Source organism: Dendrobates tinctorius, unplaced genomic scaffold (assembly GCF_039654945.1).
Source record: "Dendrobates tinctorius isolate UK_male_01 unplaced genomic scaffold, ASM3965494v1 ptg000157l, whole genome shotgun sequence".
Lineage (NCBI taxonomy): Eukaryota > Metazoa > Chordata > Amphibia > Anura > Dendrobatidae > Dendrobates > Dendrobates tinctorius.
The window spans coordinates 17,145,599-17,167,638 of NW_027361824.1; the positions used below are offsets into that span (position 1 = coordinate 17,145,599).

Here is a 22,040-nt window from a genome sequence, read left to right on the forward strand (position 1 = left end):
GAGGGAGGTGTTTTGTTGGCTGAGCCCTCGGCTTCATTTATTTGTGTACAACCGCATATAGCGGTGCCGGTTAGCATCGCATATCAAACATTTCCTCCCCCCTCCCTCCTCCTATGCTACATCGTGGTTGATTTCTATATCTGGCACATTATAAATTGGAGGGGTGTAATATACTTGGTATTTCCATGGCGACAGGCGACATTTTATGGGAGGGAAATTAGATATTTGTTACCATTGGCTTATTCGATCATGTGTGCAAGTCTCACAGCCTCATTGGTGGACTTTTTATTTTAAATACTCCTTGTTTCCTACTTCCTATCGCCCCTTGATAAAGGCCATCTCGCCGAAACGTGCGTCGGGGGGGGGGGGGGTACGCCAGGGTGGACCTCATTTACAGACCAGGAAAGGTATATCTAGTGAGTTTACTCCTTGCTATTGATACCTCGTTTGTATATTTTATGTGCAGTTGCATTATTTGCCATAGGATAATGCAACTCATGTTTGGATTTTGCATACCAATCCTGGTCATGCTATTCTGACTTTGGGACAATTTAAGATATTTTGGATAATTTTGTAAATTTATTATGATACTATTTGTATTCCCTTGGTCCTTTTACCCTTCGTGTGCCCCATTTTTTGCCCATGTGCTTTCTATGGACATTTGACTTTTATCCCACTATTTCCTCTATTGCTGATACTTTGTAATAAAATGATTTTTGTATTTTCATATTTATTTGTATTGGACTTTTTTTGATCGTCTCTTTTCTTTATATGTGATATAGTTTTTGCGATCGTCCTATGATGTCCATATATAGACCCATTTTTTTATAGTGACACATTTTGGTGCGCTTTGTTCATCTTTTACTAATTGTCTAATGGGTATTGCTTTCATGAAACTATTATGGTTTATGTTTGATTGGCTGCCACATCTAACTCCAGAATGGATGATCCTTTTTTTGGGATGCCGGAATACCCCTTAGGGCAGGGGTCAGACTTGCAAGAAACTCAGACGAGTCTCGCATGTCAGTACCTGACGCTCGGATCGGAGCGTTCAGCTGCATGTATTTCTATGCAGCCTCACCCTCTGCTCGGCAGTGCCGGGAATTAAGATGCAAGACTCGTCCAAGTTTCTCGCATGTGTGAACTTGGCCTTGTACACGTTCCCGGCATTCCCCGTACATATACAGCGGATAATGACTTTTCGTGTAAGAAATGAGCCAGCACCCTACTTGACGGATGCAGGCTGTGTTATATAGTCAGCACCTGCCTCTAGCTAGCTCCGATACTTGCTATTTAACCACTTACCGTATATACTCACGTATAAGCCGAGATTTTCAGCCCATTTTTGGGGGGGCTGGAAGTCCCCCTCTCGGTGTATACGCGAGTCATATACTCCAGGGGGTCGGCAGGGGAGGGGGAGCGGGGGTGTCAGATCATACGTTACCCCCGCGGCGCGTCTCCGCAGCCCCCCTGCTTCTCCCACGGTCTCAGGCATCTTCCTTCAGCAGTCACGTGGTACCGCTCATTAAAGTCATGAATATGCGCATATTCATGACTTTAATGAGCGGTACCCCGTGACCGCTGAAGGAAGAAATAGCTGCCGGAGACCGTGAGAGAAGCAGGGCTGCAGAGACTGTGCCAGGAGGGGGTCAGTATATGCAATATTCACCTGTCCCCATTCCACCGCTGCGTGTTGCTCTGTCCTCCGCGTCCTGTGATGTTCAGGTCAGAGGGTGCGATGACATGGTTAGTGAGCTGTCACTGACAGAGGGACCCGGAAGACAGAGCGGCGCCCTGCGATGGAACGGGGACAGGTGAATATCTCAGGTGCCGGGGCCCTGAGCCAGCGGTGACACCGGCGCCAGTGTCCCCACCAGCTCAGGACACCGGCACCTGGCCCCCAGCGACAAGAGGTATGTCATATTTTTTTTTTTTTTTTGCATCGGCAGCATATGGGGGCATAATATATGGGGCATAGTCTATGGAACATCTTATGGGGCCATAACCTATGGAGCATCTTATGGGGGCACTATTAACCTTTGTGCAGCATTATATGGGGTGTATTTTGTATGGAGCATTTATGGGGCCCATCATGAACTGTATGGAGCATTATATGGGGCTCCTGATTCAATATGGATATTCAAAAACATTTAACCTACTGATGTCTCAACTTTAGTTTTATTGGTATCTATTTTTATTTTTGAAATTTACCAGTAGCTGCTGCATTTTCCACCCTAGACTTATGCGCTAGTCAATAAGTTTTCCTATTTTTTTTGTGGCAAAATTAGGTGGATCGGCTTATACGCGAGTATATACGGTAAATCTTTTTACCTTTGTTCCTTAAACGCCAAGTAATGAGAAAAATTAAAATTTCTGTTTTTTGGCTTCCTTCCCCGCAAAAAGGTAATTAAACAATGACCTGTTTCCAATAAAGGCTACAGCTTGGCCAACAAAAAAAATAAAAATAAAACGCTTCCAAAGCACTTTTGAAGGAAAAATAAGGTTCTGCTGTCAAATAAAAAAGATGCAAACCATCGTGCATACGATAAAGATGATTTTCCTAAATTGCAACAACTTAAGAAAATCTCAGCAAACAAAACGCAAAGACTGAAAACCTGTCCTCCGCTTGGTATAAAACTGAGCCTTGTTCTAAACGTATTCAGCTGGAATGATTCCATTCACTGACATTCGGCAGAGCTTTTTTTTATTAGAAAAGTATAGTGGAACGCTTCTTGTATATCTGTTCTTTGACATTTTAAGTGGCTCATACACAAATCATTATGCTCCGTCCTTTATAAGACGCTGTTATCGCTCCGCCATAAACAAACAGGATCCCGTTTCTTCCATTGCGGGGTGAGCGGGAGGGCGAGCGGAGGTAGATTGTTTACAGGCTTTCGGCTGTGTACATTATTTCTGTGATGTGTATGGGGTGAGGATGAGGACAGCCAAGTATGAGGAGCTCATAATGGTGAAAATGCGTGCGTTAGAAGACATCTTGCGCTACGCTGAAGACAGATGTCCTCCCGCCTCGAATTCTGTGAGTATGGTATCCATCTAGGGCTGATAATTGGATAATGAGTTTTTTTTGTACTCGACCACCAGGCCACAAGTGAGCGAAAGGCTTGTTCATCGGGTGAGATGATTTTTTTTTGTATTTTTTAAAGCTAGCTTAAAGATCATAGTTATCGGCAGCACATTGTCTCGTATAAACAAGGCGTGTGCTGCCGAGAACAATGGCAGTCTATCCTCACTGAACGATCATATTGGCAGTCACTGTCTGCAAACCTACATGGGATGATGTGCTGCCGAGAACAATTAATAAAATCATCTCGCTCTAGTGAGTTGGATTTTTTTTGCGTGTTTGTCGGCTTGTCGCCATGGTGATTGTGAGTAAGCGGCGCATGCGCTGTGCACAGGTCCGTCCTTCAGTAATCTGAAGACACACGATGGTCATGTGACTCTGCCCCTTAAACAGAGCGATAGCATTGGCAGTGAGACGCCTCCTTTAATTGCATGGATACCATGCCAGTCATACACAACTCCCGGACTTGATACTGTGGTCCACTGTTCTTTAAATATGGCGTCTACCCCCTCCCCAACACACGCCTCCTGATGAAGTACTAAGATGAAACATGCGTCGGGGCGGTGGGGATGCTGTTACAAGCTAATTTCATGTAAGTAATGCTGTCAAGCTGTAATCCATTCGGCCAAACTGTGGGGGATGTGTTACCCCTTGTACTATTGCCTCTCTAGATTTATCTGTTATAAGCACTTTGCTATGCTTTATTTGCACTCTATAGCGTCCCCATTATTAACTGTCCAGTAGTGTTTGTTTCTAATTTATTTTGGTTTTAATGTTCCATTAAATAAAGAATATATTTTTAATGGATATATACTGTTTGGTTAGTCGTTTGTGCACTAAAACCGGTCAATGAAAGGCATTAGGTTTCCAGCCTTTAGATCAATGACTGCAAGCAGAGACTTGATTTTCAGAAAGTTTGTTAGAAACTTTCAGAACTTTTCTCGATGGCCCTGGAATGCCCCCCCCCCCCTTAATCTTCCTGTGACTTTTATGTCACTGCAGGCTCCCTGTATTGTTACGCAATATCCCCAGTAATGATTTTACTGTGTTCCACTGTGCGAGTTGTGGGATCTGGCACTGGGTAGTGATTTGTAGGGAGCGGTGCACTAGACACTCTGCGGGTGCCCAGATGAGTGCCATTTCTCTACCCACAAGGCCTGTCATTAGCCGCCCTCCTGACATTGTCGGTGACTCATTCTCCGGAGTTTCACTGCTTTTATCGTCTTGTTTCTGGCAATCAGATGATTTTTGTTTGTAGATTCCTCTGTACAATAGTGACAAGAAAAACCGGTTCTGCGTGGGAACGAGCGGTATCAGCAGCTGGTCGTGTGCAGACACATGAAGGTTCCAAGGAAAATCCCCTTCTGCGTGGGTCACGGGTGCAAACTCTCTTGGTAAAATGGCCACATTGTCTCATTAATAGTATATATGTGTCAGGTCGGAGTTTCCCCTCTAGGCGAAGTTCACACAAGGCTTTTTTTTTATTCGTTTTTTAATGATTTTCAGCTGCGTTTAACAGTACCAGCAAAGCTTATGAGATTTCGGAAATCTCATACACACATTGACAAAACGCTGCAAAAACGCAAGTATCAGGTTTTGCAGCGTTTTAATGGAAAAAAAAGTACAGCAGTATATGAAACCTGCTTTTTTTTTTTTTTTTTTTTTTCCCAGGTTTACCATCTTGTCTTGGTCACTGAAGGATGTCAGTTTGAATTAGTACATTTTAATTAAATTAGTAATGCATGCCAAGTAAACGTTGGCTGACAAAGGTGTGAGATTGAACAAAGAATGTGGTTTACCATGGTGTGAGATTGGACAATGCTTGAGCAACTCAATTGCTGTCCAAAGTGTGAAAATTAGTGTCCTATAAACTCAATGCACTGCCAGTGTCTTTAGATAAGTTATTCCAGACCAATGCACCTCCCTCCTTCTGTGCTGGAAGCAAAGATTAATTTTGGGATCCTAAAAAAACGCAGCAAAAAATGTAGCAAGAACCGCACCAAAACATGCGTTTTTGACGCTGCTTTTTTTCGACCAAGAGTGCAAGTTTTGCTGTAGAAAATAAACGCAGCAAAAACACCTAGTGTGAACTTAGCCTAAGTGTTCCCACCTGTCCGCAGAACAGGGACACAGTGAGTGTTACACAATGCCATGTTCTGGAATGCGGAGCGCGGCCTCCTGCTCTTCTCTTTGAGGTGCCACTTTTTCTTGATGGAGACAAGAACCACCAGTTATCACGACAGGACTACAGTTGCTTATGAAAGTATTCACCCTGTCGGCATTTTCCATGTTTGGCCTTTTTTTTTTTTTTGGGTTTGTATCAGTTCCTGTAAAGAACATGCCCCTACAATTGTGTGAATATTTTGTTCTTTTTTTTTTTTCGTGATGCAAACAACAAATAGGCCAAAATAACTATAAACTTCAGTGTACATAACTATTCACCACCTAAAGTGAGTACTTTGTAGAGCCTCCTTTTGTGGAAACTACAACTGCAAGTCACGTTGGATAAGTCTCTGAGATTTCCACATCTTGCCATTGAGATTTTTGCCCATTCCTCAAGGCAAAACTGCTCCAGCTTCTTTGTTAGATGGTTTCCTCTGGTGAACAGCGATCTTCAAGTCTGACCACAGATTCTCAATTGAATTACGGTCTGGGATTGGACTAGGCCACTTCCAAACATTTACATATTTCCCCTTAAACAAGTAGAGTGTTTCTTTAGCTGTGTGCTTTGGGTCATTGTCTTGTTGGAAGGTGAACCTCTGCCCCAGTCACTGATCACTGACTGACTGACGGGTTTTGCTGAAGTGTATTCCTGTGTTTTGAATATCCCTCTATTTTGCACCATCCATCTTTCCCTTGACTTGGACCATTCTCCCTGTCCTGTTGCCGAGAATAATCCCCACAGCATGCTGATGCCACCACCATGTTTAACTGTGGGGATGGTGTTCTTGGGGCGATGAGCCATGTTGGTTTGGTGCCAAACAAGGAGTTTACCTTGGTGGCCGAAAAGTTCAGTTTTGGTCTCATCTGACTACAGCACCCTTCCTCCATACATTTGGGGAGTCTCCCACATGTCTTTTAGCAAATTCCAAACAAGCCTTACAATTTGTAAGTAAAGGCTTTCTGCCTACTCGTCCATAAAGGCCATCTCTATGGAGTTTATGGCTTATTTTAGGGTAGAGCATGGACAGATTCTCCAGTCTTTGCTTGGGAACTCTGCAGCTCCTTCAGGGTTACCTTTTGGTTTCTGTGATGCCTCCCAGATTAATACCCATCTTGCCCGGGCTTAAGAGTTTTAGTGGGTGCCCTCTCTAGGCAGGTTTGCTATGGTACCATGTTCTTTCCATTTGATGGTGCTCCAGGGGATCATCAGAGATTGGGATAATTTTTTATAATCCAACCCTGACTTGTACTTCTCAACAACTTTGTCCCTGATTAGTTTGGAGACCTCCTTGGTCTTCATGGTGTAGTTTGGTTAGTGGTGCCTCTAGTTAATGGAGTTGCAGCCTCTGTTGGCTTTCAGAAAAGGTAAAGTGTAAATACTGACAGGCAAGTGTCACTTAGATTGCGCACAGGGTGTACTTCCTTTCTTTAAGCATGTGACAAGGGGTGAATACATATGCACATGACAGTTTTTGTTTTATCCCATAAATTAAATTTTTACCTATATTTTTCTCACTTCTCCTTACCAACTTAAAATTAAATAGAAAAAAATGAACTGTAGTATAGGTTGGTATACATGTAAAATAGGAGCATGTTCACACTGGCCCTTAAACAGATAAAACCTAAGAAACAAAATAAACATATACCCTACTCTGAGTAAATGAGTAAAAGCAATAGTGCATATAAATAACACTGGGTATTTAATAAACACAGCTAAAAAGAAATAAAAACCATAAGTCATCCCACCAGCGTCAAAGGGGTACCCAAATTTGGGATGGTCCTAACCTTTAGTATTAAAGCCATACCAATCATCATAGTGATGTCTGCGTGATTAAGGGCTGAGCAGGAACGGGTCCTGAACATGGACACACAGCAAATGGGAAGCTGTTAAAATGTAATGTCCAACTCAAAGGAAGAGAAGCGACATCCTTACCTGCACTAAATGTAGAAACCTAATACTAAACCAGAAAACATGCTCCATGTGAACATGCTCCTATTTTTCATTCATACCAACTTATACTCCAGTTCGTGGTTTTTTTTTTGTTTTTTTTTCTCCATTTTAGCTTATTCACACAGCTATGATGCATGGAAAGGTTTTAATACTAGAGGTCATATAGTGTACCCCATAACAGTGCCAGCCTTGCAGCGTACCCCATAACAGTGCCAGCCTTGCAGCGTACCCCATAACAGTGCCAGCCTTGCAGCGTACCCCATAACAGTGCCAGCCTTGCAGCGTACCCCATAACAGTGCCAGCCTTGCAGCGTACCCCATAACAGTGCCAGCCTTGCAGCGTACCCCATAACAGTGCCTGTCGTGCCCTGCTGCTCCACATAACAGTACCCTCAGCACGCTGCAGTATCGGAGGTTGTGCACAACACAACCTATATTGTGACCCCCAAATATTTAAAGTTCCAGCTCCGAATTTGGGATTTGATAACATAATAGGGTCTACAATAAAAAAAAAAATACCTAGCCAATAATAACTCAGTTTGGATTACCATATTTTACAACATTAACAATTATTTTCTGGCTCCTTCAGGTGATCTTATGAAGAATGTTTTCGTCTTTGACTGCATTCGGGAACCAGCAGTACTACGACCTGAAGAAGGAATGCCAGAGGAAGAAGGAGCTTTTTGAAGACCCCATCTTTCCTGCCAGCAATGACTCCTTGTTTTACAAAACTCAGCGGGTGCAAGGCGTGCAGTGGAAGCGGCCAAAAGTAAGTGAGCTGGAAAAAGAGCTGATTGTTCACGTTTTAGATAGTATTTTGCGACATAAAAAGTGGAGTAATATTTTATATAAACTTTACAGTACTGATCCTGAGTTACATCCTTTAATATACTCCAGAGCTGCACTCGCTATTCTGCTTGTGCAGTCACTGTGTACATACATTACATTACTGATCCTGAGTTACATCCTGTATTATACCCCAGAGCTGCACTCACTATTCTGCTGGTGCAGTCACTGTGTACATACATTACTGATCCTGTGCTGCATCCTGTATTATACTCCAGAGCTGCGCTCACTATTCTGCTGGTGCAGTCACTGTGTACATACATTACATTACTGATCCTGAGTTACATCCTGTATTATACCCCAGAGCTGCACTCACTATTCTGCTGGTGCAGTCACTGTGTACATACATTACATTACTGATCCTGAGTTACATCCTGTATTATACCCCAGAGCTGCACCCACTGTTCTGCTGGTGCAGTCACTGTGTACATACATTACTGAACTGATCCTGAGTTACATCCTGTATTATACCCCAGAGCTGCACTCACTATTCTGCTGGTGCAGTCACTGTGTACATACATTACATTACTGATCCTGAGTTACATCCTGTATTATACTCCAGAGCTGCACTCACTATTCTGCTGGTGCAGTCACTGTGTACATACATTACATTACTGATCCTGAGTTGCCTCCTGTATTATACTCCAGAGCTGCACTCCTCCTTCTATCCTATTCGTACTGTTTTATACCAAATTGAGTTGTCTGTGATTGACTAGGATATTGTAAATATTCACAGAGGCCTAAGAACGGGAAAGTGCAGAATATTTTCCTTTCCTTAATCACAGTAATATTTGTTACTTGAAGTTTAATTTATTCACATTCATTACTGATCAGTTATTCTTTAATAATAAGCCATTTCACTGTAGCTCAGGGTTGAAGGAATGCGCTGCTTCAGTTGCATAAATGGATTGATGGGGCAGGACACATTGAAATTAATAATAAAACTATCTTGATGGCAGTAAAATGTTATGAGATTGTGTACTATTTGTTTGTTTTACAGGTTTTCCAAGTTGTGAACTATTTGACTTTTAATTACTCCACTTCATAAATTAATGTCTTTAACGAATAACACAGTAAGAACAAAGTCTCATTTCCACTTACACATGTACAGTTGTGGCCAAAAGTATTGACACCCCTGCAATTTTGTCAGATAATACTCAGTTTCTTCCTGAAAATGATTGCAAACACAAATTCTTTGGTATTATCTTCATTTAATTTGTCTTAAATGAAAAAACACAAAAGAGAATGAAGCAAAAAGCAAAACATTGATCATTTCACACAAAACTCCAAAAATGGGCCAGACAAAAGTATTGGCACCCTCAGCCTAATACTTGGTTGCACAACCTTTAGCCAAAATAACTGCGACCAACCGCTTCCTGTAACCATCAATGAGTTTCTTACAATGCTCTGCTGGAATTTTAGACCATTCTTCTTTGGCAAACTGCTCCAGGTCCCTGATATTAGAAGGGTGCCTTCTCCAAACTGCCATTTTTAGATCTCTCCACAGGTGTTCTATGGGATTCAGGTCTGCACTCATTGCTGGCCACCTTAGCAGTCTCCAGTGCTTTCTCTCAAACCATTTTCTAGTGCTTTTTGAAGTGTGTTTTGGGTCATTGTCCTGCTGGAAGACCCATGACCTCTGAGGGAGATCCAGCTTTCTCACACTGGGCCCTACATTATGCTGCAAAATTTGTTGGTAGTCTTCAGACTTCATAATGCCATGCACACGGTCAAGCAGTCCAGTGCCAGAGGCAGCAAAGCAACCCCAAAACATCAGGGAACCTCTGCCATGTTTGACTGTAGGGACCGTGTTTTTTTTCTTTGAATGCCTTTTTTTTTTTTTTTTTTTCTCCTGTAAGCTCTGTTGATGCCTTTGCCCAAAAAGCTCTACTTTTGTCTCATCTGACCAGAGAACATTCTTCCAAAACGTTTTAGGCTTTTTCAGGTAAGTTTTGGCAAACTCCAGCCTGGCTTTTTTTATGTCTCGGGGTAAGAAGTGGGGTCTTCCTGGGTCTCCTACCATACTCATTCAGAGTATGAATGTCCCTTCTCATTCAGACGCTGATGGATAGTACGGGTTGAGACTGTTGTACCCTCGGACTGCAGGGCAGCTTGAACTTGTTTGGATGTTAGTCGAGGTTCTTTATCCAACATCCGCACAATCTTGCGTTGAAATCTCTCGTCAATTTTTCTTTTCCGTCCACATCTAGGGAGGTTAGCCACAGTGCCATGGGCTTTAAACTTCTTGATGACACTGCGCACGGTAGACACAGGAACATTCAGGTCTTTGGAGATGGACTTGTAGCCTTGAGATTGCTCATGCTTCCTCACAATTTGGTTTCTCAAGTCCTCAGACAGTTCTTTGGTCTTCTTTCTTTTCTCCATGCTCAATGTGGTACACACAAGGACACAGGACAGAGGTTGAGTCAACTTTAATCCATGTCAACTGGTTGCAAGTGTGATTTAGTTATTGCCAACACCTGTTAGGTGCCACAGGTAAGTTTCAGGTGCTGTTAATTACACAAATTAGAGAAGCATCACATGATTTTTTGAACAGTGCCAATACTTTTGTCCACCCTCTTTTTTATGTTTGGTGTGGAATTATATCCAATTTGGCTTTAGGACAATTATTTTTTCATTTAAGACAAATTAAATGAAGATAATACCAAAGAATTTGTGTTTGCAATCATTTTCAGGAAGAAACTGAGTATTATGTGATAAAATTGCAGGGGTGTCAATACTTTTGGCCACAACTGTAGATGTTCAGTACAGACGCCGAACTTTTACTGTTCGGGTTCGCCCATCTCTACTACTAATGAAGAGGAATGTATCTTGGTGAGCTGTACACAATTCTATATATTATACCGTGGCCATCATTCTGTTAAATTTGGCGCCACTTGAAACCTTTTTTCATACTCGCTAATAAATCTCCGCTGTTTCCTCAGTGTATTTCCTCTTTCCTTGAACTCATAAATTGCCTCTTGTATACAAACATAAATTATGCAGGAATTGGAGAAATGCAGCCGTTTACGTTTTTGGGCTCATGACGGTGTTCGATAATGGGTTTATCTAAAAACTGAAGGGAGAGAACATGTATCATCACTCGTTTAAAGACCAAAGAGAGCAAACTGTTCAAAAGATGTGTTGTGGGACACAATCCATTTTGGCTCTCATTGACAGTCTGCGGATGGTCAGGCGGCTGCCCAGGTCATTTGGCTGTCTGTCAGAGTACTACTTTACTAAAGCACAACGCTGAGTGTTATATGGATATCTGATGGAAAACCACACATAAAAATATCCAGGTTTTTATTTTTTCCACCACATTTAAAGGAGGATTTTTTAAAAAAAAATGTAATGTTGGCCATTAATATCCAATCGAGGCGCTCGATTTCTGATATTCCCGTCGATCAGCTGATTAATCACAGCACCGTGTGTTTAGTCGTGGCATTGCAGCATGCAACAGTTTAGTCCAATTAAAAGGAGTTATCAATTTATTTTTTTTTCCCCAAAAAAGAACCCTGGCATTTCTAAAGGTATCTAATAGTGTTGAGTGAACATACCCAGATAAGGTGTTGTCCGAGCATGCTCATGTGCTAAGTGTCTTCAGCATGCTCGAAAAATATGTTCACGTCCCGCAGCTGCAGTATATGCAGGGATTGCCTGTTTGTTTGGCAATCCCAGCGTGTGTTGTGGTTGTCGAACAGCCGCGAGACATTTAGGCGCTGGGATGAGAACGTTTTTCAAGCACGCCAAATACATTCGGTTAGCACCCGAGCATTCTCAGATAACACCTTATCCGAGCACGTTCGTTCATCACTAGTATCTAAGCATGTCTTCCAATACTCTCTGCTTCTGTTCTATTCCTTAATACAAGATCCACCATGATTGTATGTCTCTCAATGTGAATATGGCTGCTGTTTTGTATGTAGGAAACTACATTTTCCTACAAGAGGAGATGAGAGGCCAAATCATGGCGCTCAAGACTGTTTGTATCCGTTAGAAGTCCAGCATCTGAGAGCTGCATTAACGTGCTGCAAGCTGCGCTCCTCCAAGCTATCTGCACCATTAAAAAAAAATTAAAAAAAATACGGTAATATATTGGAGGTTGAGTAGGTGGTTGTTTAATCTCCAGACCGTGCGAGTGAGAATCTGCTTCATTGCTAACAGCTTGTGCAAAGTGCCCTCGTCCGCCCTGTGCAATGAGAGGAGCACTACTGTGCATGCACAATTTTAATTTTACAGAAATAAGATTTATATCCCCTACAACATAGCACTCGGCATGATAGCTCAGAGAAGTTATGGGTCCAAATTTCTTGCGCAAAGTGCCCTCTTTGTCTCTGTAAAGGAGGACAGCACTTGTGCATATGCACCAGCTGCAAAATAATCATCTGCACATGCTGGGACCGGGGGTGTGACATGGAATGGGATATGGCACTCGGGATGCTAAATTTCAAAAGTGTGTGGGGGGGGGGGGGATGAAGCGGCAGTATCTCTAGCACCAAAAGTGAACTATTACACTGCCCTGGACCTCTGGCCGCTGCAGCGGTCACCGGGCCAGTGGCAAGGTTAATGTTGATGCAGTTTGGTCCTGTGGTTGGGCAGAGAGCCACCATTTTTCGTTGGTGCTTTAGGTCTCTGACATATAAGATGTCCCTGCTTTGCCTCCCCTGGATCTTTGGGTAACCGGGTACAACATACTTAAATGCCGGACCCCCTGTGATCAGACCTTGATAGCCTATGCTGAAGAATACATCCTGGAGCAATGCAGGGGAAGATTTTTTTTTTTTTTTTTTTTTCTTGCCAGTTATTATGGGTGAGATCAGATTCTTTGCGCTGCCAGAACTTTCCCACTAATAACATCATCAAGTCGATGGGATGTATCCGCATTATCGTGTCAGCAGCGCTAATGGAGGAACTAGAATGACTTTTGGCGCCGTCTCAGTAGCTCTTCTCTGTACAGGAGTTAATCTGAGACTTCGCTGGGAATTGAGATTCTTCCCACTGCTTGGAGTCATCCAGGACCCAGTGTTATGTTGTAATGGTACCGATCACCGTTCACCACTCCCTGGCCAGTTGTCCGTATTTGGTGACTGATCTATTGGGTTGGAGATTTTAGAATTAGGAAATCGCCTAACTAGCAATCCCTTCCCTTATTATCGCTATGTCTCCCTTCAGTAGATGGAATTCAAGACAGAGTAAAATTGCGATTTATGACGGAGGCTGACGTTATTTGAGACACCTCCCCATGTGAGAAATCCATTTTCTAACAAAGGTTGCAGTGCATACAGGCTTTCAGCAACGCGGTAATGGAAATGTGTTTTCTTGGGTTAATTATTAGAGTACTCTCTTCTGAAAATTATATTAGATATTACCAGTTGTCTAATATAATCATTAGAGTGGATACAGATCAGAAAAGTCATCTTTTAATAACATGTTCTTCCGTTTTCTAATATACTATAGGCCTCAATTATCAGAACAGGCCTCATCACCCATGGCAACCAATCAGAGGTCACCTTTCATTGCATCAGCTGCTTTGAAAAAATGAAAGCTGCACTGTGATTGGTTGCGGTTAGACACAGCCTTATTTTTCTCGGTTTTCATAAATGAAGCCCATTGTTTCAATTCACCATTCTTTTCATCATCTCTGCAGTCAGTAAATGAGCCAAATCTTGTTTCCACTTGTGCATATGTAGTCCTGCGAGGTGTGAACAGAGCCAAAAAGCACAAATCGTGCTCTAGTTTTGGGAGTTTGCATTTGGAAAATGTTGAAGCCCACCCAACCCATCTCCCATCTCTGCCATTTTTTAGAATCATAGAATCGTAGAGTTGGAAGGGACCTCCTGGGCCATCTGGTCCAACCCCCTGCTCAAAGCAGGATTCGCTAAATCATCCCAGTCAGATGTCTGTCCAGCCTCTGTTTGAAGACTTCCATTGAAGGAGAACTCACCACTTCTCGTGGCAGCCTGTTCCACTCATTGATCACTCTAACTGTCAAAAAGTTTTTTCTAATATCTAATCTGTGTCTCCTCCCATTCAGTTTCATCCCATTGCTTCTAGTCTTTCCTTGTGCAAATGAGAATAAAGTTGATCCTTCTACAATGTGACAGCCCTTTAGATATTTGTAGACAGCTATTAAGTCTCCTTTCAGTCTTCTCTTTTGAAAACTAAACATTCCCAAATCCTGCAACCTTTCCTCATAAGACAGGGTTTGCAGACCGGTCACCATTCTGGTCGCTCTTTTCTGAACTTGCTCCAGTTTGTTGATGTCTTTTTTAAAATGTGGTGCCCAAAAATGGACACAATAGTCCAGATGAGGTCTGACCAAAGAGGAGTAGAGGAAAATAATGACTTCACGTGATCTAGACTGTATGCTTCTGTTAATACATCCTAGAATTGCATTTGCCTTTTTTGCTGCTGCATCACACTGTTGACTCATATTCAGTCTGTGATCTATTAGTATACCCAAGTCTTTTTCACATGTGCTGTCACTTAGCCCTATTCCTCCCATTCTGTATATGCTTTTTTCATTTTTATTGCCCTGATGTAGTACTTTGCATTTTTCCCTGTTAAAAACCATTCTGTTAGTTGCTGCCCACTGCTCCAGTTTATTTATATCTTTTTGAATCCTCTCTCTCTCTTCTCTAGTATTAGCTATCCCTCCTAGCTTTGTGTCATCAGCAAATTTAATCAGTTTACCCTCAATTCCTTCATCTAAATCGTTGATAAAGATGTTGAACAATACAGGGCCCAGGACAGAGCCCTGTGGTACCCCACTTGAGACATTCTTCCAACTGGATGTGCAGCCATTTACGACCACTCTTTGGGTCCGATCACTAAGCCAGTTATGAATCCACCTAACAGTTGCCTTGTCCATTCCATACTTAGTCATTTTTTCAATAAGGATTGTATGAGAGACTTTGTCAAATGCTTTGCTGAAGTCAAGATATACTATATCTACAGCATTTCCTTGATCCACCCAATCAGTGATTCCGTCATAGAAGGATATTAAGTTAGTCTGACATGACTTATTAGTTACAAACCCATGCTGACTCTGTTTAATCACTTCATTCTTATCCAGGTACTGACATACATGTTGTTTAATAATTTGTTCAAAGATCTTTCCTGGTATAGAAGTCAGACTCACCGGCCTATAGTTGCCTGGGTCCACCACCTTCCCCTTTTTGAAGATAGGAACAACATTTGCTCTTCTCCAGTCTTCTGGGACTTCTCCTGTTCTCCAAGAATTTTCAAAGATTATGGAGAGGGGTTCAAAAATTTCTTGTGCTATCTCCTTCAGTACTCTGGGGTGTAATTCATCTGGACCTGGAGACTTGAATTAATTTAGGTTAGCTAAGTGTTTCCTCACTATCTTTCTGTTTATAGATATCCTGGATTCTTCTATTCCCTTAATAGGACAGTGAAGAACAGTTGATGTTACATTTCCTTTCTGAGAGAAAATAGATGCAAAATAGGAATTTAAAAGTTCGGCCTTCTCAACATCCTGTCTTACCATTTCATCATTTTCATCCTGTAAAAATCCTATAGCATCTTTGACTTTTCTTTTACTTTTGACATATCCCCAAAATCCTGAAAATTATGGGGCCTTATTCATCACTTGTATTTCTGTTTTGTGTTTTGTCATTTTTTTCTTTTTTTTTTTTGTGTTGTGGTATTTTTATTTAATAATTTACTTGTTTGTTTTTTTCATCAAATTATTACGATTTGCACAAGTTTTTGTAAATTTTTGTACAAAACTTAAAAAATGCTGTATTTCGGTCTTTGATCTTTTTTTCAACTTTTTAATGTAAAACGTCAGAAAATTTGATGGAGATATTTCGGATGTGTATAGTCGCTCAAGAGCGAGTCTGGAATACAGGTGCACGAAAAGTTTGCGACTTTTTAAAAAGGCACTATCGATGAATCGGCCGACAAAATCTATGAATGTCAAACTTTGCCACAATGACTAACATAAAAAAGAAAACAAAAATACAGGTGAAGACCTATGCAAAATGAGAGCAAATTCAAAGAAGAATTGGGCGCCTATGTAAAAACAGAAGAAAAATGACCACGTGCAATAATGAACCAATGACTGTTTGCATTGGGTCACAAATTGAATCATCCGATATTTATTCCCTCCTCCCTCACTGCATGAACACTCATGAATGTCATCCGCTCAATGCCGACTTTTATTTCCCATTGACTTGCATTGGGGTCGGGTTTCGGACGAAACTCCGACTTTTTTTTGCCCTAGTTGGACCAGTTTCATCTGAAACAAATTTTGTTCCATGAAACCCGATCCGACCAAAGTCGCTCAACTCTAGTTGTCAGGATCGCTGGTGCGTCGCCAAGTGTGACGGTACCCTTAGTTTACCTTCTCTGCTAGAACCTCTTAGATGTTGGTTGGCCAAATTTCTCCAATGGTCGCCTTTAAAGCTTTTAAAGTGAAGGCATATCACTAGGACAGGGTTTCCCAACTCCAGTCCTCAAGGCACACCAACAGATCATGTTTTCAGGATTTCCTTAGTATTGCTCAGGTGATAATTGCTTCACCTGTGCAATACAAAGGAAATCCTGAAAACATGATCTGTTGGTGTGCCTTGAGGACTGGAGTTGGGAAACCCTGCACTAGGATATATAATGTTTGATTAGATCGGGGACCCTGACTGATGAATGGAGTAAGACCTTGGCTTCTGTAACAAACGGATATACCAGTATCTGACCCCTACAAGGTGAAGGTCCACTTCTCCATCCAGTATGATTGCACCTTGTCTCATTGACTTAGATGTTTCTATCGGTGGCTACAAATTCATTCATTCACAAAGGTAGGCTACTTTGTGGTTGTGACTTGTGGTGAAGAATCAGGCATGTTGTTTACTGCGTGTTTTCCATGTCTATGGCAGGTTGTATAAACCTCTTGTGTGTCACTTACATTTCGCATGGCAGGAGCAGTGAAAAACGCCCGTGTCACTCAGAGGGGACACATTATATACATTCCTTCCCTGGACTCTGTGTGGATTTCCTCCACAATTCATGGTCTGTTTACATGTTGATCCCTCTGGTTTGTCTGCTCTGCTGTGAGTAATAGGGGGATAATGAGACTACACAGACTGTCCTCCTGATGTGCACACTTGAGATGAACAGACCCATGATATTATCAGTGACTAACAGTAAAGAACTTATCAACAGTTCCCTCTCACATCTCCAGGAGTTTATATTTGTGTCTGCACAGCATGAAAAATGGGTCTACAAGTTGGTGAAGAATGAGGAGAGGACATCATAGCACACATTGTGTGCATCCATTTGTTCATATATATTTTCCAGCAGTGGAGTGTACATGAGACTTTGCTCTGACTACTGGGGGAAAGAGGGAAATCCTGCTCTATCTTCCTGTTGGGGTGAATAGCACTTTCTTGACTACAGGGTAGTTGGTGGAGTGATTCCCATGCTGTAATTTGTGGAGGAAAAAGGGTTCTGCTGTGACTAAATGGAGAAGTTGAAGAGCTGCAGTGACTACAAAGGGGAAGTTTCGGGAGGTGCAGTGACTGAGGCAGCTGTGAACACTGAGAGAGTGAAATGTTCATTAAGTGTGGGCTTAGATACCAAATTATTATTATTTTTTTTTTTTTTTTTTTTTTTTTTTAAGCAATCGTGAAATCATCTAATAAACCTTCCCATTATTATAGGGAATCCTGCACCTCGGACTCCGCAGTACAGATATTGACATCCTATGTTGAAAAATACGTTTTAACGTTAATCTGGAGATGATTTCATGGTGGTTACAGGTGTAAATCCCCACATCTTACCAGAGACGGCACTGCACTTTATAAATACCTGTCTAACAACATAATCCAATGTACTGATTAGTTAGAGCTCTGGCTGCAGTTCCTGAGCTGCTATTTAATCCTACAACTTCTCCATGTAAAGCTGAACATCGTATTCATCCAATTATCTTAGCAAAGGAACAGAAAATGTACAAAAAGACAGATGTAAGTATCAGTAATGTCAGGTAGAGGAAAATATTTGTAGAAGAATAAAAGTATCAAGTCACTGCCTTGTATGTACAAGAATATAACTACTATAATACTGCCCCTATGTACAAGAATATAACTACTATAATACTGCCCCTATGTACAAGAATATAACTACTATAATACTGCCCCTATGTACAAGAATATAACTACTATAATACTGCTCCTATGTACAAGAATATAACTACTATAATACTGCTCCTATGTACAAGAATATAACTACTATAATACTGCCCCTATGTACAAGAATATAGCTACTATAATACTGCTCCTATGTACAAGAATATAACTACTATAATACTGCCCCTATGTACAAGAATATAACTACTATAATACTGCTCCTATGTACAAGAATATAACTACTATAATACTGCTCCTATGTACAAGAATATAACTACTATAATACTGCTCCTATGTACAAGAATATAACTACTATAATACTGCCCCTATGTACAAGAATATAACTACTATAATACTGCTCCTATGTACAAGAATATAACTACTATAATACTGCCCCTATGTACAAGAATATAGCTACTATAATACTGCTCCTATGTACAAGAATATAACTACTATAATACTGCTCCTATGTACAAGAATATAACTACTATAATACTGCTCCTATGTACAAGAATATAACTACTATAATACTGCCCCTATGTACAAGAATATAACTACAATAATACTGCTCCTATGTACAAGAATATAACTACTATAATACTGCCCCCTATGTACAAGAATATAGCTACTATAATACTGCTCCTATGTACAAGAATATAACTACTATAATACTGCCCCTATGTACAAGAATATAACTACTATAATACTGCCCCTATGTACAGGAATTATAACTACTATAATACTGCCCCTATGTACAAGAATATAACTACTATAATACTGCCCCTATGTACAAGAATATAACTACTATAATACTGCTCCCTATGTACAAGAATATAACTACTCTAATACTGCCCCTATGTACAAGAATATAACTACTCTAATACTGCCCCTATGTACAAGAATATAACTACTATAATACTGCCCCTATGTACAAGAATATAACTACTATAATACTGCCTCCTATGTACAAGAATATAACTACTATAATACTGCCTCCTATGTACAAGAATATAACTACTATAATACTGCCCCTATGTACAAGAATATAACTACTATAATACTGCTCCTATGTACAAGAATATAACTACTATAATACTGCCCCTATGTACAAGAATATAACTACTATAATACTGCCCCTATGTACAAGAATATAACTACTATAATACTGCCCCTATGTACAAGAATATAACTACTATAATACTGCCCCTATGTACAAGAATATAACTACTATAATACTGCCCCAATGTACAAGAATATAACTACTATAATACTGCCCCTATATACAAGAATATGACTACTATAATACTACACCAATGTAAAATAACAGCCTGCATCATTTGGAGCATCTTCATTTTTTTTTTTTTTTTTTTATCTTTGTAGGAGTTGCATACACAATTGGCCTTGGAGTACTGATGAATAGCATTCTAGTACAATGACGTTGTTTGGCACGCTCAGCATTGTTTCTTGTTTCAGTTCTCTCGAACATGAATTCATGATGTATTGTATGCACGGCGGTCATGAATGTTACAACGTTCTCTTTATTGCTTGATGAACATTAGCTGTACAGTACACACTACAAATGTTGATGACCGATTGCTATGCTGCAGTACCCAGAACTGTTATGACTGCATCCACTGTTTACATACAGTGACCGTCGGAGCTGATTCTTAGAAATGAATAAAGTAATACTGATAAGCCAAACCCAAACTTCGTACAAGGCCACACATGGGTTGTATTTAATATTTGGAAACTATAGCACCACCTAGTGTTAATACAAACTCCAGCTAAACATATATAATATGGTGCTTTTCATTCCCTTTTCTCCTCCTTCTACAGGTAATTGTCAGGTTACACAGACCGTTATAGATTAACCATATTACTGAATGTCAGTCACCCTTACCAACCCTCAGAATAGTGAGTGCAGCTCTGGAGGATAATGTAGGATGTAACTTGAGATCAGTATAGGATCAGTAATGTATGCACACAGTGACTGCACCAGCAGAATAGTGAGTGCAGCTCTGGGGTATAATACAGGATGTAACTCAGGATCAGTAATGTAATGTATGTACACAGTAACTGCACCAGCAGAATAGTGAGTGCAGCTCTGGAGTATAATACAGGATGTAACTCAGGATCAGTAATGTATGTACACAGTAACTGCACCAGCAGAATAGTGAGTGCCGCTCTGGGGTATAATACAGGATGTAACTCAGGATCAGTAATGTAATGTATGTACACAGCGACTGCACCAGCAGAATAGTGAGTGCAGCTCTGGGGTATAATACAGAATGTAACTCAGGATCAGTAATGTAATGTATGTACACAGTGACTGCACCAGCAGAATAGTGAGTGCAGCTCTGGAGTATAATACAGAATGTAACTCAGGATCAGTAATGTAATGTATGTACACAGTGACTGCACCAGCAGAATAGTGAGTGCAGCTCTGGAGTATAATACAGGATGTAACTCAGGATCAGTAATGTAATGTATGTACACAGTGACTGCACCAGCAGAATAGTGAGTGCAGCTCTGGAGTATAATACAGGATGTAACTCAGGATCAGTAATGTAATGTATGTACACAGTGACTGCACCAGCAGAATAGTGAGTGCAGCTCTGGAGTATAATACAGAATGTAACTCAGGATCAGTAATGTAATGTATGTACACAGTGACTGCACCAGCAGAATAGTGAGTGCAGCTCTGGGTTATAATACAGGTGTTACTCAGGATCAGTAATCTAATGTATGTACACAGTAACTGCACCAGCAGAATAGTGAGTGCAGCTCTGGAGTATAATACAGGATGTAACTCAGGATCAGTAATGTAATGTATGTACACAGTGACTGCACCAGCAGAATAGTGAGTGCAGCTCTGGAGTATAATACAGAATGTAACTCAGGATCAGTAATGTAATGTATGTACACAGTGACTGCACCAGCAGAATAGTGAGTGCAGCTCTGGGGTATAATACAGGAGGTAACTCAGGATTAGTAATGTAATTTATGTACACAGAGACAGCACCAGCAGAATAGTGAGTGCAGCTCTGGGGTATAATACAGGAGGTAACTCAGGATTAGTAATGTAATTTATGTACACAGAGACAGCACCAGCAGAATAGTGAGTGCAGCTCTGGGTTATAATACAGGATGTAACTCAGGATCAGTAATGTATGTACAGAGTGACTGCACCAGCAGAATAGTGAGTGCAGCTCTGGAGTATAATACAGGAGGTAACTCAGGATCAGTAATGTAATGTATGTACACAGTGACTGCACCAGCAGAATAGTGAGTGCAGCTCTGGGGTATAATACAGGTGTAACTCAGGATCAGTACGCATAATGTAGTAAGTAATGTATGTTGACAATGACATCCCTTGTGCTCTGACCTCTTTGGAACTGTAGTGTCTGCTAGATAATCATGTTGATGAGTTTGTCATGTCCCTGTGATGTCAGCCATGTGACAAGCCATAAGGTCCCTTCATTTTAGTGTAGCATTCTAGAGCTGAGGTTTCCAGTAGGAGACATCTGTGGTCAGTGCCTCCGTGGTCTGATCTCTGCGTAGGATGACAGTATAGCACAGTCTCCCATTAATGACTGTCTTCTCCTCTCTACAGGAGTTCTGCTCCGACCCTCATCTGTTTGTGGATGGCATCAGTGCACATGACTTGCACCAGGGTCAGGTGGGAAACTGTTGGTTCGTGGCTGCCTGTTCCTCTCTCGCCTCCCGGGAGCCCCTATGGCAGAAGGTAAGGAGTGTAGTGCATGATTGCTGTGTTTATTAGTGCCGCGTGCCTTCAGCTCCGCTGCATCCATCTCTCTGTCCAGCATTATACAAGAGATCATTATCACAG

At 41.2% G+C, this 22,040-nt stretch overlaps 1 protein-coding gene across 1 annotated transcript in view; it reads left to right on the top strand.

The window, feature by feature from the left end:
* CAPN5 (calpain 5) overlaps positions 1 to 22,040 on the top strand; it is a 78,884-nt gene that overhangs the window by 25,973 nt on the left and 30,871 nt on the right. The window contains exons 2-3 of the mRNA XM_073548625.1: positions 7,786 to 7,965; positions 21,804 to 21,935. Coding sequence (XP_073404726.1) covers positions 7,801 to 7,965; positions 21,804 to 21,935 — 297 coding nt within the window. The 5' untranslated portion in view covers positions 7,786 to 7,800. The remainder of the gene's footprint in view (positions 1 to 7,785; positions 7,966 to 21,803; positions 21,936 to 22,040) is intronic.